The 16,893-nt window shown below is 38.2% G+C and overlaps 3 protein-coding genes across 5 annotated transcripts; 1 reads left to right on the top strand and 2 right to left on the bottom strand.

The window, feature by feature from the left end:
- Positions 1–455: 455 nt before the first annotated feature.
- Positions 456–7,483, bottom strand: gas8 (growth arrest-specific 8). The gene is made up of 11 exons (XM_038701167.1): positions 6,960–7,483; positions 6,588–6,683; positions 5,821–6,018; positions 4,082–4,282; positions 3,897–3,951; positions 3,601–3,803; positions 3,108–3,263; positions 2,891–2,971; positions 2,552–2,761; positions 2,375–2,440; positions 456–2,245 (listed from the first exon to the last, which is right to left on the bottom strand). Exons 1-11 carry the CDS (start codon positions 6,960–6,962, stop codon positions 2,105–2,107), a joined length of 1,410 nt encoding a protein of 469 aa, XP_038557095.1. The 5' UTR covers positions 6,963–7,483; the 3' UTR covers positions 456–2,104.
- A 522-nt stretch (positions 7,484–8,005) lies between these two features.
- LOC119890105 (transcription factor E2F4-like) lies at positions 8,006–14,007 on the bottom strand. 3 transcript variants are annotated; one of them, XM_038701172.1, is made up of 10 exons: positions 13,878–14,007; positions 11,384–11,546; positions 10,714–10,823; positions 10,454–10,609; positions 10,124–10,167; positions 9,511–9,575; positions 9,115–9,430; positions 8,466–8,513; positions 8,324–8,368; positions 8,006–8,225 (listed from the first exon to the last, which is right to left on the bottom strand). In XM_038701172.1, the coding sequence occupies exons 2-10, from the start codon at positions 11,540–11,542 to the stop codon at positions 8,110–8,112; spliced, it is 1,059 nt and encodes a 352-aa protein (XP_038557100.1). In that variant the 5' UTR covers positions 11,543–11,546; positions 13,878–14,007; the 3' UTR covers positions 8,006–8,109. The 3 variants fall into 3 exon arrangements, with proteins under 3 accessions (XP_038557100.1, XP_038557098.1, XP_038557099.1); XM_038701170.1 differs by lacking the exon at positions 13,878–14,007 and adding an exon at positions 11,980–12,197; XM_038701171.1 differs by lacking the exon at positions 13,878–14,007 and adding an exon at positions 11,980–12,191 and having other exon boundaries at positions 11,384–11,543.
- Positions 13,949–16,527, top strand: LOC119890104 (lysosomal protective protein-like; the record flags this gene model as incomplete). The annotated part of the gene is given in 8 exon segments (XM_038701169.1): positions 13,949–14,274; positions 14,573–14,684; positions 14,761–14,898; positions 14,978–15,136; positions 15,346–15,437; positions 15,965–16,049; positions 16,139–16,288; positions 16,382–16,527. Coding segments are annotated over 8 exon segments (1,052 nt in total), but the record flags the coding sequence as incomplete, so codon positions are not given.
- Between the last annotated feature and the right edge of the window lie 366 nt (positions 16,528–16,893).

The following is a 16,893-nucleotide window of genomic DNA, read 5'->3' as shown; positions in this document are numbered from 1 at the left end:
CATTTTCTTGCTCCCAACCCTGTTTTGAAAAAATTTTCCAACATAAAATAGCTGCACATTTAAAATACAATCAGCCTATGTTATTATGTATAAGTTATTAATTTAAATGTGTTTTACAGATGAGTAGCTCTGCATCAAAGGTTTCTCATTATATTTGGGTTGTGTCCTGTTGTATTGTGTATAATACATGGATGTGCCGTGAAAGGAAGCTTTGGGAAAGGTTAAGACGGTAGCACACTGGAGTTACCGTATGGTTAACCTGCAAAATGTTGCTAGAAGAGATTTAAGATTTAAGAAAATGAGACAAGTTATCTCATGAATTATTGTCCATGTCTTCAGCCATGTCAAAGTTTTTCTGCTTATGACTCAGATTGTCATTATTCCTCAAAGGCCCCCGTCATTGATGTATATGAACAGTCACACTCAATAGAAGCAAATAAACAAACAAAAAGTAATAAAGTGGACAGCGACACCTCTTGCATGGTCATTGAAATCAAACAATTGACAAATACCATAAACAGAATAAAACAATGTATGTTCAAACTAACAACAGTGTGCTTAACACTGGCTGCAGTGTGACACACAAAGCCAGTGTACATGGTTTAAAACAGTAATTCATGACCTCTACAGGACAACCACTGTACTATTTATGCTGTTGCTTCTACAAGATCTGGATTCCTTGAATTTCTGTATTAATTTTAGTAGCTCTATTCAGGGGTTCCCACTGTTTTCTAGAGATCATGTTCCAGGACTTTTGGACATTTTCAGTGATGTTCTAGCTGGTATGACAGACAGGGATCACGTCATACACTAATACTTTCCTCTCTGCGGAAGTCTGATTTCCAAGACTAGTCTATGGCTGTAACTTATCTATGAAATCATCTATTACATGTGTAGAAATTATGACAAAGCGATATTGTCTTGTTTTAACATTATTTTTTGTAGTATTGCCCTTTTTTTGTTTCTTTTAGAAAGCGTTTTGTGTTTGTCTACTTGGCAAGTGCTTTTCTTATGAATTATATTTCAACCACTGCTGCCTTAACACCAATAACTAAATAGGCTCAACACCAATAATAGCCTACAATTTTGCAGACTAACAAATCCCAGCATTCTGTTGAACCTTAACTTTCTTAAGTCACTGTGTTCCTGAGCCCAAAGGCAGTGTAACGGTACAAAAAGTGCTGTGAGCCGGAGTTTGATGCACATACAGCTGGGCCATACAGCCCATTCATAGTTTTGACCACAGGATTACAATTAATTCTTATCCAACTTTTTCAACAATACCCAACATATTTGAAACCATTGTTTCTAGCCAGAGTTGAAATACAAACCTTAAACCGTTTAACCAATTAAATATTATTCAACCATTTAAAACAAGTTGAGAAGAAAACGTTATCTATAAACCTAATAAAAACCAGTTACCAGCCAAATAATTTTCCAGGACAACAAAAGATTTTTCAGGACGAGTGGGAACCCTGAGACTACTCCAGAGTTCGGCTCATCTAGTCTTTCAGCACTTCATATCAGTTGAGGTGAACAGGAATTTGCTCAACTCTCCATCTCAAAATCACAGTATCTACATATTTGGTCCTTTTGATATCTGTTTCATCAAAGAAATAATAAAAACTACAACAGAGATCAGAAACCAGAACAAAAGTAGCTGAATATGTCCTGTAAAGCAGCTTTTAGCCATTCTATTTGGTCTATAGTAATGAGTTTTGTTGAGGTAAAGTAAGCAGCCTACAAAAGGTATATAATTAAGACATCACAACCTTTTGATCTGTTACACAGTTTGTTGGTCAGCCCTGAAAATACTTAAGCCTTTTTTGTTAACATCTGTGCCTGTAATTACTTATCTCTGCCTTTGGAAAGAAGCGTGAATCAAGGGCATGATGGACCTTTAACTCTAAACTCCCCGACCATTGTTTTCTCAAGATACCAAGTCATCATTATGAGAAGGAGAAAACAATATTTCTTTTTGTGTCACTGAACATCAACATTTATATCATAGGAAAGTATGAGAAACATGTCAAATTGTAGTGAGATCAGATGCAAAGAAAGTGAGATTTGCTGTAAATGTTTCAGTCTTTGGGTTCGTTGCTTCTCATTTTAGGGAAAAACCCAACCCTTGTTCTAGGCCTCTCGAAGCAATACTGCTCTCAAAGGGCTTTACACAACGCTCCTCCAGAGGGACACCAAGAGCCCTTTGCTTTGCTTCGTAGGTCAGCAGCAAATCTGTACGGGCCTGCCAGATACATGGTGGGTGTAAAAGCGGATACATGTGTGTGAATATCACTACAAAAATAAACTTCACCATCACCTTTAGGTAAACAAATGTATGACAGCACTTTCAGGAAATAAATTAACTACTAACCTTGGAAACCTGAGCTTTTTTATACTGCAAGTTCTTGATGGAATTATTACTGGAGTCAAGATTTTCCTAAAAGCAAAAACAGGTTTCTTTTATGTCCTGGTACATACAGTACCGCAATGCTTGTAAAAATACACACCACAACTTGTGTGTAAATATTTCAATGAATGTAAATTATACCTCAATTTTCTTAGTGACCCCAACGAGGGCAGTTTGGTCCATGTTTGAGGCAGAAAGCACCGAGTCGAGCTGAGCTTGTGTCTTCTCCAGGCTGTCTATCAGAGCTTTCAGTTTCCTTTCAAGCAGCACACCCTTCAAACCTGCTTTATGCTGCAACTTGTGAATATTCTGAGTGAACGCCTTGTACAACTCGTCTCGTTCCAGCTGAAGCTGTGTGACATGTACACAGAAGCACATGTTCACATACACAAAGATGCAAAAACATTCACATTAATACCCACAAGTGCACAAAGCATTTGCCTCACATGAATCAAAGCTATCATTTGAGCAAGCTTTTACCTTGCTGAATTTCTGTTCCATCACCTCATGATCCCATTTCAGATCATTCAGCTCCTTTTCTTTGACCTTTTGATTGGAATCCTGTCAAAATTACATCACAGTCACATATTACCCTTGTGGCCACCAATTAAGGCACTGGTAGCTACAAATACAAGTACACAAGTTGCAACAGTGAACTCAGTGTTTAAAAATTCACAAACATCAAAACGAACGTAACCCTTTTTGTCGTGCAGTTTTTAATTTTTTTCTGATTTTCAGCGTTTTCCTCTTCGGCTTTCGAGAGAAGCTTAGCGAGATGTTTGTTATCCTGCAAAACAGGTACCAGGTCCTTTTCCTTTTCCTTCTGTTTCGCCTTGGTGTCTTTAATTTGTGTCTAAGAAAAGCCAATAAAAACATGCAATGTGAATTTTTTTTAAGATGCCTCAAAACTAGTGCTGCAACAATTAGTCAAACAAAAAATAATTGTCAACAATTTTGAGTAATTTATCAAATCATCATTAATGAGTAACTCAAATCTGAAGACTTTTCTATGTTTTATATTATTTTGATTCAGATATCAAATTGATTATCAATCAATACAAGCAATTTCAAGACATGATGTTGGGCTTGTTTTTTTTAACCATTCTCTAAACAATTTATCAATTGATTGCAAAAATAATGAAATAATGATAATAATCAAAACCTCTGAAGACGAATGTGTGCATTTATACCTTGAGTGACTCGTTCATATCCAAATCCTGCTGCATGTGGTTAACAAGTGCATTAGCATCACTGAAAGCTTTGTTGTGGTCTTCTATAAGAGCGGTGATGTGGCTGTTCCAATGATCCTCGTGCTCACTGAGCTCATTTTTCCTCATGTTGTCCAGCTCTTGGGGTAAAAACTCCATCTTTTTCTCATACTTTGCTTGAATATCTACTCAAAATAGTGACACAAAATGACAGTTCCTTGTTACTTTTTGACAGCATGGGGTGCTGAATTCGACTCAAAATGAGATCAGTTATTTACCTGTGAGTTGCTTCTCCCAGCTGTTCCTTGTTTTAGTCATTTCTTCATTATGTTTCTGTTGAGATAAAAACCAATCTGGTGTTTTCATTGCATTGATACTTGTTGAAATATATCTGGGTAAATATAAACATTAATTCTACAGATCTTTAGGTGTAGAATTAAAAGAGGTGTGTACTACTACAAACCAGTTCAAGCTCCTTGACAAGGTTTTCATTGTCGAGCTCCTGCATGTCTACCATGATGGCTGTCATTTCTTTATGAAGCTCAGTCTCCAAGTGTTCTTGCTCTTTCTGCATCATCTCCCTAGATACTAAACCATCTGCTTTCAACTCAGAGATTGTGTTCTGATGTTCACAAAGGAGGTGCTTCATCTTCTGCTTATACACCTAGAGGGGAAAAAATAATGAGTAATATAAAATTAGTTTAGCCATTAAATCTGCCCATGGATATTATTTGCTTGCTAGTTATCATTACAAAAATGTGCCAAAAGTTGGGTGACGATGAGTCGACTATAGGCAAGTCGAGTATTCATGTTAAATTATGTTTTGCCTTTTCATTAGGCTCTACAGTGGGTATCAGGCTGTAGTAGGTCATGACAGATGACATAGTTTTGTTGCACCCCCTGATTCAATTTACCTTTAAACTTCCTTTAAGTCCTGGTCTCACCTAATCCAAGAGCTTGCCAACTTGGCGGCTTGACTCAGCCTTATATCTATATTGTATCTGCTTAGGCTACAGTGGCTGGCTTGTTTAGGTAATTTTATTTAAGTACCCACTCAGTTGTCCGACCATGACTGTATATCTGGTTCTACTACTGTAGACTTACTGATTGCCACTAGTTAGTAACCCCTCTGGTATGAGAAACCTTTCATGACTTTCTATCTTACAGAAGAAAAGAATAAAGGCTTCAATATGAAGTTGTGTGTGAGTGCAGGAAAGTCTACAGGGTCATCAGGCAGGCACTCTCTCAATAACTGGTGTTTTGCTGAGTGGTGACATCAAGAAGTCTCCCCCAGAACCTTTTAACTTTTACTCCACTAAATTTTAGACGAAAATCCTGTACTGTTAACTTAACTTCTTTTACCTAATAGCAACTGTTACTGGTTAGTTTGCACATGATTTTACATTCAACCTGAAAAAAAGCTCATGAAAGGATCAGTATCTTCAAAATAACTACTTTTCATTAAAATAACTAAAAAACAGCCTTCTTTTACACAGATGACAATATATTTCTGACACTATCTGTAGAGCTTTGACAAAGAAGGCTGTAGAAAGATTAGAGATTTATTCCCAATTTTCTTAAGAAGCCTGTGATCCTTGAACTAATGTGAGAATTATTTAATAATTATTTATTACTTTATCATCTCAATTTTTTTCTCCATTAGAAATTTACAAAAACTGGGACATTTCCAGGCAATTTTTCATCACACGTGTATTTGTTATGTATGAATTTTATATATTGTAAGGTTTAACTTACAACATAAATATAATTGGGGGGGGGGTGATGGAACAGTGGATAAGATGCATGCCTTTGGTGTGAGAGACCTGGGTTCAATCCAAGATAAAAGTGTCAGCTAAATGAATTAATGTAATGTAATATAACCAACTGTGATAAACAGCATAACAGTATCTTGAAAACCAGTGAAACGAAACAGTGTAATGTATTGCTGGCTTCCATTATTACATTAAAAGCTATGTATTTCAAGTGATATATATGATTTTTAGTGACATATTAAGTGCTAGTATCCAGTAAATGAGATGAGATGCAATCAGATAATTTTTCCTGACTTTTAAACTAGAGAGGACAACCTGTACACCACTGGCTGCATTTGAGGAGCCTTTAAATTGGGACAGCCTGTTCTGACATATTCTGGCTTAAAAGACAGACTTACAGTACTACAGTATATCTGTGCATTAACCTTACCTTGATCTCAATTTGGTGGCGCCCCTCATCCTCTTCTATGTCCTTATCTAAGTTTTTCCGTTCAGCCTTGACCTCCTCTAGTTGTCGTTCTGTGATCTCCCAAAAGGTGTGGATCTTGTCCCTCTCCAGCTGAAAGTAGTTTCTCTCCTCCCTCTCTCTATCCAGCTCCTCTCGAAGGCGTGCAATGTGCTCCTCCAGCTGAAATACAGAAATATCTTTTAGTGTGGGCATATCTGAGCCAGACAATGTACATGTCCAGTAGCATTTAATTAGTATGACAATCAAGTACTGTAACTTATTGCCTCATTTGTCAAAGCCAATTTACCGTACACAGGGGGTTCTACTCAGCCTGTGAAAATAAACATTACATGCCATCTGTGGCTCTGGAGAAAGTTTGAGAAAATTATGATGATGTCTTCATGGCTTAGAGACATACACATTTATAACAAAAGCCTCCATTAAAAACTGGAGGGTTGGAGCGTGACAGGCATTTTAGCAGGCTGGAAGGCTAACAAAAATGTAGTATCCAGCATTTTAAGACCTTGACCAATACTAGGAACTGAGCTTCAGGATATCTAGGCCTCTGCATTGATTTTCACCATTCTTGTTTCAATCCATCTCTTGGGAGTCTCGTGGAAGTGCAATACTTGCTGACATATGCCTTTAATATACAGATCACTTCAAGCAGGAAACATTGCTTTCTTACTTACATTAAGTCATCCAAGCATCACTGCATACTTTCAAACACATCACCCTTCAGCTCTGACCTGCTCCTTGGACATCTCCTCCTTGGTGAGGCCATCTATCAGCGTGGGCGTCCTCACCTTTGCAGGCTTTTTACTTGTGCCTTTGTTTTTAGGTGGCTGGACAAATGTCAACAGGGAAAAAAAGATAAAAAGTTCTTCCTACATGCAACCCGGCGTATTTATTTAACATTGTAATTGTGACGAAGTATTTTGCCTCCCGTCTGTGCTTCTCATGAAAGTAATAACACAGAGAAGCACAAACTGGGGCGGCGACGAGCCAAATGTGAAATTCACACACCAACCAAGCGTTAGCTGAGGTAGCTAACAGCTGACGTTAGCTGTGTTAGCTCAACCATGTTCGTTATTAATTAATTTAAAGAACGCTCTGCTCACCATCGTGTATGCTGCTTAAATAGCACAGAGACGCAGGCAATGTTTCGGTCGTTTTGAGGAGCCTGGTCAGCAGCACTTGAACCAGAGGAGTCCACCACTTCAGTCCTGCTGCCTGTCTCAAACACACGTTGCCATAGCAACACGAGCACGCGCATTTCTGCACCTCGAGGAGGGCGCGAGCTGTAGCACTACCCAAGTTTATATACAAGTACAATTTTGAGGTTTCCATGAGCTATTTTATGGATGTCAGGGGGAACTATTTATTATTTATTTATATTTAAATATACTTTTTTGACACTATATTTATAACAGTTATAGTAACAATTCAGCTCAACACTTTTACATCACACTAGTGTGAAAAAACATATATATTTAGTAGAAAATATGTGTAGAGGAATGGAGATCCAAAAGGGATTTGGGCTGTTGTTCATTTTATTTAAACTACTGTTGGAGCATGAGGAGTTCAACTCCAACTTCAATGCATTAAGAACTATTATATATATATTATAATATGATATACAGTAGGTACGGAAAGTATTTAGACCCCTTTAAATTTTTCACTCTTTGTTTCATTGCAGCCATTTTCCAAAAATCAAAAAAGTTCATTTTATTTCTCAGTAATGTACACTCAGCACCCCATCTTGACAGAAAAACAGAAATGTAGAAATTTTTGCAAATTTATTAAAAAAGAAAAACTGAAATATCACATGGTCATAAGTATTCAGACCCTTTGTTTGTAAGCAAACTACATAAAAATGATAGGATATGAATAACAGTGTATTTTGTTCTAAACATGTGTTTTTCCAACTTGAATCAGTGCAAGCTTTCTGGAGTGACATGAGAGGGGATTGACTTGTCACCCTTGACAGTGAAGACAGCCAATTTTGGTGTTTTTGTTGAAACTTGACTTTGTTCTCAATATTGTGTTGTTATTGGGGACTTTTTTTATACATAAATGTTGATACTTTAAGACTAATCCCAGTTTGAACTACTGAAAGAATGAGTTACTTTTTGCTTCACAGTATATGAATGAGGTGGACACAATATTCAAAATCATTTGTTTATTATTTGTTATAATCACATAACTATTTAAAAACAGACTACTATGTACATTTCCGGAGTAAAAACTTTTGAACACAGGAGTTCATGGTCAAACATTGAGCACAGGGATGTCAAAGAGGTCACAGAGGCCTTCACTCTCATCCAGATTATAGACATATTCATGTTCAGATGGGGGCGGAGATAGACGAAGTAGCGGAGAAAAAACTAGGGAGCAGAGGTAAACATGATTTATGCAAATATACTACAAATACCAATACATCTTTAATATAAATATATAAAGTCAGAAAATAAAGTGCACTTACCTTCTGAGGCCATAAGCTCTGTGATTAGATCTGCATTCATTATTTCTACAAAATGGTGGAAGACAAACATGCAGGAGTCAAATAAAACTGAAATTTGAATTAAATGAACAGAAATAATTCAGAGACACAAGAGGGGCACTACCTTTGGTTGGGTGTAGTAGGTCCGCCAGTTCTTTTGATAAATCTCGCACTGGGAAAAAATAATTTAATCAAAACCATTGTAAAAGCCCTCAGCACTGAAAGAAACATGCAATGAGGCATGAACACATTATTGTGTGAGCATGAAAGAGACACAGAGAAATATACAGCATAACCGGCGTCTACTGCGATATACTGATAAACTGATTTTGTCAGCCAGTGAAGGAAGTGCTTTATGTCTCTTCATTTCAGATAAGGAGCAAATGCAAAAAAGTTACTTTACCAGTAGAATTGTTGGTCACACATTTACTTGATCAGTCTTATAATTAAACAGCGTTTTGAACTTTTCGATTAAGTAACTTGCATGCCACTTTTTACACTGTCCACTTAACCGATTCTGGTCCCAGTCTGAAGTGGTAATTGCAATAGAAGTTCTTTGCCTCCTTCCAGAGGAAACAGAGTGACTGCAAAAAGAATCAATGCCGTTTTGGTTTTCATGTTCAAGTAAAGTCACATTCTCTCCGATCTAGACTTTGGTTCAACACGGCACGGGATCCAGATCAAGCTAAAATGGAGTGTTTGATTTCTATTTCAATGGTATATCAAAAAAAAAAAAAAAACATATAAGAAATTGTACAAACTAAAATACTCACATCCAGATGCATCAGTTCGGTTAGGCACAGCTTTTCGAAACGACGACGACTGAAGATGCTGCATGTCCTCCATGGCCGTTTGTCTAGATCTGGTGCTTTGTTTGGTATTAGCTGAAGCCTGACAATGTGCGTTACTGCTTTCCGTCTCATCTGAAGTGGACATCGCTGATTTGGCGTTCCGTAAAATTTCTTCAGACGGCGGGACTGGCAACACGACAGGATCAGACCCGACAGAGTGCTTGTTAAGAAGTACGACATCTATCGGCCCGTTGATGCTTTTCAGATGAATCTGGTACTTCGCTGGGCTGTTCTGGACCTGAAAGAAAGATGTATGCACATACTCACCACATCATCTCATCATAAAAAAAGAGGAAACTACAGTGATGCAAAACTTACAGCTTTGGGAATAGGAACATCTAGCTGTGTGCCAGATGGCGCGCGTACTGCCAAGAGTGTATGGCCTGGAGAAAGAAGAGAGTAAAAATCCTTGGTCAAAAGGACAAGAAATGTTAGTAGTTCTTTTTGCCTCTACTCTGTCAGCCATTGTTTTGATGCAAGAGCATTATGAGCACAGCTGTGTTGATGTTTGTCCAACTAGGTAAATACACTGGGTCGCCAAAACATCAGCTGATTCAGAGAAGCAACCTATTTTGATAACTCTACAGCTTGTCTGGTCAGAGCTTGAAACTCTCCTGTAAACACATTTCCCAACACTGCATCTTTTGTGGCTGGTATCAATCTAGTAACAGAAATCAATGAGGACTTCATTAAAAGCCCCTAATGTACAAATTGCTTCATGTGCTTTGGTGCACTTTTCGATTTTAAAAGTTGGAAGATGTTTGTTCTACAGATACATCCATCACATCAACTCAACAGCAGCAGAGGTGAGGGAGGAAGACATGAACTGAGGAAATATATTCATTAAAAAAGGATGTGTACTTCACTAAAATGACGACACAAATTGTACACAAGAGTGAGTGTTAAAAAGACCAGACTGATGATACATTACCACTGAAGCAGCTGCAGATATCTTCATGATTCACATAGGTCAGAGTTGATTGGAGTTAAGGTTCAACTTGAAATATTGTGTTAGTTTGAGGAGTCAAGAAGTATATCAGTGTGTAAGGGAGTGGGGGGTCTGCAGGACAGAGACATTCACTATAATTGTTTTTGCCAAAGAAAGTACAGCTTTTGAGTCATAAAGGAATAAACCACATTACATTTGATTGAAACTGGTCAGAATTATAACCAACATCTCACTTTCAGTTTAAATTTTACCGTTAAAACAAAAAGTGAAACATTTCAGCACTCTTTGCTATGTTTTTGGTAAAAAGGATATTTGTTGCAGTCTTCTGTTGTGTTCCTGATGCTCTGTTCAACCCAGAATTTCTGCTGGTCCAACATATATTCCTTCTGCTCCAAGTCCTCCAGCTCAGACTTTAACTCTACCATTCTCTTGTTTAACTCATGTGCATTTTTTCCCGGCATTGTACCCCTTATTTAGAAAAGGCATGTGTATTAAAATATATTTTGCGCCACACTCTTGACACACATGTCTATCCAAATGCATGCACACACACGACAGGGATACAAACTTACTTCCACTTTACGATGCTCTTGGACATTTTCACAATGAGACCAACGCCCTCCAGTACATTCGTGATGTCGTAGATTCGCCTTTTCTGTCCAACAGCCAGGACCCTGACAGCCTGAAAGAACACAAACACAGCCTCCTTAGTCTCATCTTGTCAGAATTTTTGTTTCCCAGATGTCCACATACTGAATGCTCTGGATCCCTCAGGGGATCAGCTAGCGTTTCAGAGATCACAGTGGATATCAAAACTTGCTTTCAAAAAACCAAATAAGGACTGTAGCACTCAAATAGTTGTTTGTTTAGGAGGGATGCACCTACAGTTTTGATAACATCAAGCTTTAGTTCCAAAGGAAGTTACTTATTGACAGTCGCTTCAGACAACAGCTTCTAATAAATAGTATTATTTCTCAGTGCACACAGTGAACACTGGCAATCATGGGAAATAAGATGTCAATTGAATGTAAATGGTGTGCCGTAGGTATGACCAACTGGATTTGTGTATATTTTATGTTGTAGAATACTTAACTGTAATACATTGATTATGTAGGCATGTGTAGTCCTGGACAGTTACATCACATACAACAGTGAAAAATCAATTTTATATATGATGAAACATAATAGTGTTGGGATGAGAGTCTGTTTTCCTGTGTGGTTCACTGGCCTCATTTCACTTACCTCTTTGAGGTCCAGCACACCGCCTTCAGTTTCTTGTAACAACCTGACAAACCTTGTGGCCAGCACGTTCAGGCTCCTCAGACTCCTCTGGTATTTGGGGTTCTGGTCTGGCATGACGGCCTCCCCGTCTGGACTATGTGGGCTATCTTCAGGATCCATTCTGCTGGAAGTGAGAGGAAAACAATGACCCCGGGAGCCTCCTCTGTACTGTGCTGTTTGAATCAGCTGCAAAGAGCTGCTTCACACAACCAGAAGGATTTTACATAAAAACACACAGCCCTCTTTTGTAGTTACATGTGGATTTCAATATATGCTGTTAAAACAACACATTTGGGAAGAAAACAATGTCATGTCATTTTTGTCTCTACATTTACGGGTCGTTTCGCTCCTGGTGAAAATTTCATATGAAAGTTATTACCGGAAACACTAACATATGTAGCTTTTTAGTTTCACGTAAGTTAGCTTGTGTTAACCTATGATGTTAACACAAGTGTTTAATTTATTGCATAAGCTTTGGTTGCATACAAACACAACTTTTATTCGTGACCTCAGCGGCGAGGGTAATAATTAACGTTACGAGAATGAACTGTTTTTACCTGGATCGTTGTCGGGACCAGCGGTAGAGAGCTGCTAATTTTACCGAGGATACTATAGCTAACGGCAGTAGTCCGGACGACGACAACCGACAGAATTTTATCTCGAGAGAAAATGTATCTACAGTTGAATTTCAATCTAAAGCCAATGTTTACGGCAATGTCCCAACTTTTCTGATAGCCCACCCCCACTGTTATGGAGTAAGGCGCGTATTTTTTCCGGTAGCCGTATATACCTGCTTTCACAATAAAAGCCCAAACATTCGACCGACAACAATAAAATCCCTCCAAAAATATTATTTAATTTAATAAGCAATATAATTAATATTTAAATATATTTAATATGTATTCAATATTTATTTATTTCAGGTTTATTTAACAGGGACAATGCACACTAATAATACATTAATAAATGTATAATGTGCCAGAATTAGCCAAAAGGCTATTTTACATTTGCTGTCCCTGGACAGATCTTAATATGTCACACCTAAAAAATAAAAGGATTAAAATAGTACATACAGATTAATACAAGAAATAGTTTACTATGAATGTATAAAAAAATACTAAACCAACATAAAAACAATATCAACACAAAAAATGTAAATAAAAATAAAAAAAGTCTCCGAGTTATAATTTATAAATTATAATTTATAACTTTTATAATTTATAAGTTATATATATATCCATTAAGTTTTTAATTGATAATTGGTAACAGGTTGCTAAAAAAAAATCCTAGTAAAAAATACTGACCCCTCTCAATATTTGAATATATTAGCTTATATTAGCTACAGCCCAGCCTGAACACAACCTGTCCCCAGGTAAGATAAGATAAGATAGACTTTATTGATCCCACATTGGGGGAAAATCGCTTGCTACAGTAGCTCCGGATACAACACAACAGACAAAAAATACACATTAAATAAAAAAGAGAATAAGAGAGAAATAAGAGAATAAATGAGAACAACATAAATGAAAATAGTAAACCTATATTTGACATAGGACTAGTCTAAAAGATAGGGCCACACAATTTCAATGATGTTGAAATGCACTAACAAACTTGCAATTTGAAAAAATTGAGATTTCTAAAACCGTGTATTGAACCAGCCTGGGTTTTTTTGGGCCCAAGCTACGTAAACTACGTAGCAAATTTATTTCTAAAGAACAAAAAATTTTGTGCTGATTTTGTTTTTAAACTGGTATTAGTGAATTTATTAATTTCTTTGTCATTGATTTCTCTGGTTTTCCTGTTAAATGTGATCTTGAATTTTCTCTGTCTGTCATGTACAGGGTGGAGATTGGGATTCAGCCACACTGTCATGTATTACTGGGAGCCATAGTTAATGTTATGTGCACCTGTGCTTTTGTGACAAATCAAAATGTCTGCTGTGGAAAAAGGCCAGGGTCTTGGCTTGGCACATATTTAATTTGTAAAGACTGTATTATTTTAACTCCCTATAGACTAAAAACTGTAATATAAACTCCATTATACTGGGAAAATAGGCATATAATTTCTCAGAGGTGTGTGACTCGCCTAATGTTTTAAGTTTCTCATTCAATTTGTGTTTTTACCCTGAGGTTTGTTCAAACCTTAATACAAATATATCTTTTATGGTGGTAGTAATTCTTCTCATGATAAAAAATACTGTTTGTGAGTGAAGATACACTCACCTTGTAAAAAAAAAAACACCAAAAAGTTTCTTCTTAGCCTTTTTGTTTAATTTCCCCTTAAATAGCTTTTAAATATTTTGTGTTGTTGTCTTATTGACAGTTGTATGTTCCTTCTTATACAGTCTATGGTTCCTTTATCAATAAACCTGTTTCAAACAATTCACACATACTTCTGTAAGTTATGTTAGAAAGCGCAGGTTGCCAATTTATTTATTTATTATTTATATACTGACACATCACCCGAGTGTCTTGTTGTTCAGGGCTTCCGGTACAGTCAGGCACTGGTCACGTGGCCCACAGCAGCAGTCATATGATGTTGTAGTTGGACTGGTTCACGCGGAGTTGCAGTTAAGGACATTGGAGGAAGTTTAGTGCGACGAAGAAGTCTCGTGTTTCAGCCCCTTGTTGAGAGACGTAGTGTGGGGGTTTGTTTACTCTTAGAAGTGAGTTTGGTTCAGTGATGTTCGCCGGTGGTTTGTTGGCGTGTTTGCTGGCCGTGTTTCAGCTCGGCTCACGCGCTCAATATGCCCCCGACGAGGTGACATATCTGCCAGGTATGATGTTCAAACCGAACTATCAACAGTGGTCCGGATACCTTCAGACACGACCGGGAAGGTTTCTCCATTATTGGTAAGAAACGTTAACCGACTGGCTCTCTGCAGTCTCACCCTGCGCCACCTCAGTCCGGTGTCAGTTCCGCAGGAAGTAAACTGTACTTGAATGTAACACTGTCAGGACAACTGCACGGATCGTAGCATAGTATTTTGAAGCAGTTTTATTTAAAATGCCAAACAGGCTACTGCTGAATTGAAATGCTGTTAATGGTGACAGTTGTGCTCATCTTTGGAAGTTATTTTGAGTAAGGTGTAGAGATATGTGTGACATTTCAGTATGTCATGCAGTATTGAACTTTGATCCTGATCTACAGGTTTGTGACTTCTCAGAGGGACCCAGCCAAAGACCCTCTGGTGCTCTGGCTGAATGGAGGTCCGGGCTGCAGCTCGTTGGATGGATTCCTGTCAGAGAATGGACCGTTTCATGTGAGCATGCTAACTTTGTACCTGTGCACTGAATAAAAGCGGCTCTGAATAGACAGCATTGAGTTTTCCTTTTCAGGTTAATGATAACGGGGCCACACTGTATGAGAACACATTCAGCTGGAACAAGATTGCCAATGTGCTGTATATAGAATCTCCTGCAGGAGTGGGATATTCCTACTCTGATGACAAAAACTACACCACCAACGATGACCAGGTGAGTTCAGTGACTTGACTTCCTTTTTTGAAAAGTAAAGAAAAGATTAGAAACGGACTTTAAAATGTTCTCCTCTTAGGTGGCTGATGATAATTACAAAGCCCTGCAGAGCTTCTTTGCCAAGTTCCCAGATTTCACTAAAAATGAGTTCTTCATCTTTGGGGAAAGTTACGGTGGAATTTATGCACCAACCCTCAGCCTGCGCGTGGCTACCAGGGATGCCAAAATCAACTTCAAGGTGAGATGCTTCAATGTGCAAACTTATCTTGAGCATCAGATGCTTTGCTCATCAGCACCATCAGCTGCTTTGCATCGGTACCACCACCAGAATGCAGTTTTGTGATTAAAGAGATGTTATTTTCTGAAATTCAGGAAGGACTTTGGCAGTAAAGCAGACTGGTATTTTAACTGCCAACATTTATCTTTTGAATCTATTTTTGTTTTCAGGGCTTTGCGGTGGGAAACGGTCTCAGCAGCTTTGCATTCAATGACCAAAGTTTGATCTACTTTGGTTATTACCACGGCCTCTTTGGAGAAGAGTAAGTGACACTTTTGCTGTAGAGGAAGCTAGGTGCTGCTGTGTTCCCCTGATTCATTCAGCAGTGATGCACACAACATGCATAACCTCCAGTTTGGCTGTATGCTGCATTTGAAATGACTCACTGGAACATTGGCACAAACATGAGATTTCAGAAGTCCACATTAAACACATGAATCTGTAAATGACTGGCGTATGTAAATAGAAAGTCACTGTACTCTGAAGAGAAGCTGCAGATTTTATATTCATCAGTCAGTTAGGAGGAACAGCAGAGTATTTTAATGTGCTCTCCCCAGTCCTTCTCTTTAATGAATGCCAGTCTACTAAAGAAAAACATCACTAGTTTTGTGGTTTTAATTTGGCCAGAGAAATCAGTGTAACTGATAGTATGGAGTGCCCCATGGTTCTTTTCTGTTTCCTTTTCTGTTTCAATGTACAGGTTGTTTAAAGAACTGACAACAAGCCATGGTCATGTGTAGTTGATGCAGTGACTGTCATTTTTAAAGCTATTTTTCGTTTTATGTGCAGTTTGTGGCGAGATCTGAACATAAATTGCTGTGACAAGGGGAGCTGCAACTTCTACAACTCAACTTCAGACACCTGCAAGATGCAGGTACGTGTGCACTGTTTCTTCAGAATTCAGTATTTCTGGTGCTATCGAAGGGCTCATTCAGGTTTTCCTTCGACCGTGTCTTCCTTCAGGTGCTAGTGGCCTTTCGAATTGTGTATGAGAGCGGACTTAATGAGTATGCCCTGTACTTGAATTGTGAGGGTGGCAGATCTCACAGAGGTTATGAGAGGACCATGGACCACCTCTTTAAGAACTACAGAAAACACCCACACACCTACAAGGTGAGTGTCTCCCTCTATAAACAAGTGCTGCTTGCCCACACATCCATGCTTCAAGTTCCTCTTATTTGCTTGTGGCGTTAATGATTTTTTAAGTTTTTAGGTCGAGTGCCTACCTCCATGTCTCTGGGTGAAGTCCCTCCCTGCATCAACAGCACGGCTCAGATGAACTGGTTGAACAGAGGCGATGTGAGGAAAGCTTTACATGTTCCAGATACACTGCCACCATGGGACATCTGCAGGTACGTTACAGCAAAATAACGAACGTGGTTAGATGAATGTGACGTTGCCTATTCACTTTGTACTTCGTAGTTTGTCAAAATGTTACTAATAAAATGAAAGGGAGCTGTGATTCCAGTGTGCGGGTTCTCCTTATATTACAATATTCCAGCAAATCTAGCTTAAGGGGAAAAGTGGATCTTCATTTATCGATCTATACACAAAATATATACAATCTCACCTCACAGTGCCACAAAACCGTGACATAAGAGATGCAAAAAATGCTTATTTGCTCCTGCAAGCCAGTTTGCCACATGCACAGCTTACTCACTGTAAATTAGATGTTTACTGATGAAATGCAGCACTTTTATTAGATGGGGGGGAAATAG

This window comes from Micropterus salmoides, unplaced genomic scaffold (genome assembly GCF_014851395.1).
Source record: "Micropterus salmoides isolate LMB-PRFRI ecotype aquatic unplaced genomic scaffold, ASM1485139v1 Ms_hic_scaffold_6, whole genome shotgun sequence".
In the NCBI taxonomy this organism is placed as follows: domain Eukaryota; kingdom Metazoa; phylum Chordata; class Actinopteri; order Centrarchiformes; family Centrarchidae; genus Micropterus; species Micropterus salmoides.
This window is presented reverse-complemented; position numbering and strand designations above follow the sequence as displayed.